This window comes from Crocuta crocuta, unplaced genomic scaffold, assembly GCF_008692635.1.
Source record: "Crocuta crocuta isolate KB4526 unplaced genomic scaffold, BGI_CrCroc_1.0 scaffold158, whole genome shotgun sequence".
In the NCBI taxonomy this organism is placed as follows: Eukaryota; Metazoa; Chordata; class Mammalia; order Carnivora; family Hyaenidae; genus Crocuta; species Crocuta crocuta.
Window position 1 is genome coordinate 2,464,440 of NW_027532590.1, and position 4,196 is coordinate 2,468,635.

General features: G+C 33.4%; 1 protein-coding gene across 1 annotated transcript; it reads left to right on the forward strand.

Moving 5' to 3' along the window:
- The first annotated feature begins 1,276 nt into the window (after positions 1-1,276).
- SCRG1 (stimulator of chondrogenesis 1) lies at positions 1,277-3,820 on the forward strand. The gene is made up of 2 exons (XM_077779673.1): positions 1,277-1,527; positions 3,586-3,820. The coding sequence occupies exons 1-2, from the start codon at positions 1,286-1,288 to the stop codon at positions 3,638-3,640; spliced, it is 297 nt and encodes a 98-aa protein (XP_077635799.1). The 5' UTR covers positions 1,277-1,285; the 3' UTR covers positions 3,641-3,820.
- Positions 3,821-4,196: the final 376 nt, after the last annotated feature.

A 4,196-nucleotide genomic window follows, 5' to 3' on the forward strand; every position in this document is an offset into this window, starting at 1 on the left:
GAAAACTTCATACAAAATTTCAACAGTACTGTTTTCCTTCAAAGTACAATATACATATATACCTTCCTCTCTTTTTAAATGTTTATTTATTTATTTTGAGAGTCAATATATTTATTTTGAGAGAGAATCTGTGCTCTCAGCACAGAGCCCAACACAGGGGCTCAATCCCCTGAACCACAAGATTACGACCTGAGGCAAAATTAAGAGTCCAGTGCTTAACTGACTGAGCCACTTAGGTGTCCCTCTTCTCCAGTTTTTAATACTTCATGGTAGGAAAGATACTTTAGATCAAGACTGAATCTGAATGGCTGTGGCTTCAGATCTGATTTCTCCACTATTTTGCTAGTTTCCTTTACTACACCTTTTCATGTCTAAACACGAAAGCCAGAGAAGCCTGATTAAATAGATGATGACTATTCCACAGTTGTATGCAAATACTCTATTCAAAGAATTATCTCCTGGAAGAGGAATTATACTTGTTTGGGACAGAAGCTACAGAAAAATATTTTACAGTAAGGGAAATGTTACAACTGCATCTGTGGAATGTTATATTGACTTAGTCAATAATGAGCTCCTCAGCATGGTAAGTGTTCAAGAATAGGCTAAATGTTTATTAGGAGGAATTCAAGCCTGTTTTCAACCAAGGAGAAGATGAAGTAATCTACGTGGGATAAAACTTCACAATATTACTAAAAATTGGCAAAAAATTGAGCCCGAAAATCATTCTGCTGGATTTGAAAAACTTATTTGAGCAATAAATATATGTATAGACTATCATTTGTCAATGTCAGAATAGACAGGCTTTTTGTTCCTGTCAGAGTGGCACCCAAGCTCTTGGCCAATGTTGCCGCTAGGTTATGCAAGTTAAGAACCAGTAAACTCAGTGATGGTATTTGTTCTAGAAAGTTACTTGAGTTTAACCACCTTAAAAAGCACTTTTTCTCTGTTGAATGTACCAAAAACAAAAAATTACTTTGGGTACTCAAAATTGTGGATTCTGGCTCTTACTATTACTTCTCCCAATCTTCAGCATTTCTTATTTAATATTTCTTTGTGGAACCCAGGCATTTGATTTTAAACTATTATTCTATGGGATTTTTATTGTAAGTAGTCATAAAACTACACTTAGAAACACAAAGAGAGTACAAAAGATCAACTCCCAATCTTTCTATTGAAGTGTTTATGAGAATGCTATATAACTTCATGTTCAGATGAATTCCATCTTTTAAAAAAACAAATACTGATGCATTTTGCTTTTTTTTCTACCTCAGGGCAAAAAGCCAAAATGAAATTTACAGTTCTTGCTGTCACTGTTGGACTAACTTTGCTGCTAGGAGTCCAAGCCATGCCTGCAAATCGCCTCTCTTGCTACAGAAAGATACTAAAAGATCGCAACTGTCACAACCTTCCAGAGGGAGTAGCTGACCTGACAAAGATGGATGTAAACGTCCAGGATCATTTCTGGGATGGGAAGGGGTGTGAGATGATCTGTTACTGCAACTTCAGCGAATTGCTCTGCTGCCCAAAGTAAGGGAATGTAGTCACAAAGTATATAACTGTGAAATGTATGCGTAACAACTCTTTTCTAAGACAACTTTATAATGTGTTTGTTGAAACTAATCACCCTTCTTTAGTAAAATCCTATTCAAATCTAAGGTTTTTTTTTCTAGAATCATCACCATTGTATATGGAACTGAATGTTTTCATTTAAGAAACAGAATTTGGCAGATTTTAATAAAAGTAAATGAAATCCAGAAAATAACACTTTAATATATTAAATTGTTAATTCCCTACCTGACTTTTACCACAAAAAAATCTGCCAACAGGAGAGGTCAACTTCAAGATTAATATCTTAAATCAATGTGAAAACTAATAAAAGGCTTTAGATAAGAGAGCCTGCTGAACAGGACCAATTAATTGCACAGAAAAGTGGTAATGGTCAAAGAAAAAGTTTCTACCTCTATGTATATGTTAACTAGAAATGAAGTAAATAACTATTTTGAGTATATTACAATGGTAGATAAATCAGTAAATTCTTTTGGCTCTTGTTTTTAAAATCATCTTCCTCTGGGTTACTAAAGAGTCTCAAATACTATGATCTTGGCTATTTCATACTGAAATTAGCTCTTTCAAATTTCTTCCACCATAATCATATTTTCATTTTTCTAAGAAAATCTGAGATAGGAAGGGCAGATATAATCATCTTCTCAAGGAAAGGTGTAGAGAGGCACAATTGGTTAATATCAGTACTGAAATTAAAATTCAGGTCTTCTGATTTGGACCAGATATTTTTTTCTACCAAGGCAGTTGTTTTCTTAATGTATCTTCCCAGAACAGGAGCTTCAATGTCACCTAGTTCTTGTTAAAAATGCATGTCCATCCGTGAGCCGTAGATCAGACCTACTGAATCAGGAATGTTGGAGGTGAGGCATAGCAATTATGACTTAACAAGCCCTGTAGGTGATTCTGATAAAAGTTTGAGAATAACTTGTACTAAATATCAGGAACTTGAGATAACTGATGCATTAAAATGACTTAATTTTTTCCCAGACTACATAAATGAAATGCCATTTAATATTGAAATACCATTTTTACTTTTTTGTAATTCTAAGTCTTGAAGCCAATTAACTGAAATGCATTTGTATTTATTTTATGACATAATTTTGTCTTCATCTGTGTCAATGGATGAGAACAGAAGTCTGGATATACAAAAGTAATTTCTATCTGATTTTAGTTACCCTTCCCCAGTACCAACAGATTAACCTTGCTAAGTATATTTCCCTTTTCTTCCCGCTGTCAACACAGATTTTAATTTGCCATCCTATTTTCATTTTTATTGAAATATAATTGACAGAACTGTATAAGTTTAAGGCATACAGCATAATTACTTGATAGACATCTATTACACAATGATTACTATAATAAGTTTAGTTAACATCCATCACTTCATGTAGTTACCAAAATTTTTTCTCCTTGTGATGAGAACTTTTAGGGTTTATCTTCTTAGCAACTTTCAAATATATGACACAGCAAACTATACTTGTATTCTAGTTTACATACTAAGTACATTTCTAATGAGTCAAAGTAATATGATTTTATATTATTCCATGCATTTTTACACTTTACCTTATGTGATCTTTTTAACAACAACAGGATTGAAGAGTTTAACATTTGTCCTTTTCCTTTAAAACCTAGAAATTTGTTTCTTGACTTTTCTAAGAATTTTTTAACCTTCTATTTCTTATCTGTAGATTTAAATTTCTTGCCCCAGCCCCACTCATATCAGAAAAATAGTATTTTTGTTATGATCATAAGGTTTTGAAATTTTTAATTTTTATTTTTCTTTATAGATAAAGGATAGCATAATATCAATGGCAAATGGGAGGAAAGTAGGAGAGCTAATTACCTTCTTGGTCTTTGTTGCTCCTGTGGCAAGTCCTCCCACTCATTTGCTTTGTAGTTTATTCCCTAAAAAGAATAGTTATATCTGAAATCCTGGAAATCATTGTTCATTTTTAACCCAGAAAAGACTAATAGATACCTTAGTTTTCAGCTGCATTTAACTCATGTCTTACTTTCTTTCAGAGATATCTTCTTTGGACCAAAGATCTCTTTTGTGATTCCTTGCAACAATCACTGAGAATTTTCATGTACTCCAGAGAACATCATCTCGCATTTCCTACATACTGCACTATAGCAACATAACTGCATTTCAAGTTTCTACCCAGTGCAATAAAGCACAGATTCTATAAATTCTTACTTGTCTAACATAGTAAACTTGAGTTAAATAAATAGTAATAAAAATTAATTCAATTGAAAATTTCTCTGTGGACATTGTTGGCATTGGTTAAAATTTTTGGTTATTTTGGTTAGAGGGGTGTCTGGGTAGCTTAGTTGGTTAAACATCTGACTCTTGATCTCAGCTCAGGTCTTGATCTCAGGGTCATGAGTTTGGGCTCCATGCTGGGTATGAAGCCTACTTAAAAAAAAAAAAGAAAGAAAGAAGGAAAGGAAAGGAAAGGAAAGGAAAGGAAAGGAAAGGAAAGGAAAGGAAAGGAAAGGAAAGGAAAGGAAAGGAAAGGAAAGGAAAGGAAAGGAAAAGAGGAAAGGAAAGGTAAGGAAAGGAAAGGAATTGGCTATAAAATTTTCATCTGTGAGGTGTTCTGTAGGCTCAGCAAAAAAATTTTTGAATAGTT

Coding starts and splice junctions, on each gene's coding strand:
- SCRG1 (XM_077779673.1), top strand. CDS start 1,286: ATGAAATTTACAGTTCTTGCTGTCACTGTTGGACTAACTTTGCTGCTA. Junction 1,528..3,585: donor GAATTGCTCTGCTGCCCAAA/GTAAGGGAATGT, acceptor ACTTTCTTTCAG/AGATATCTTCTTTGGACCAA.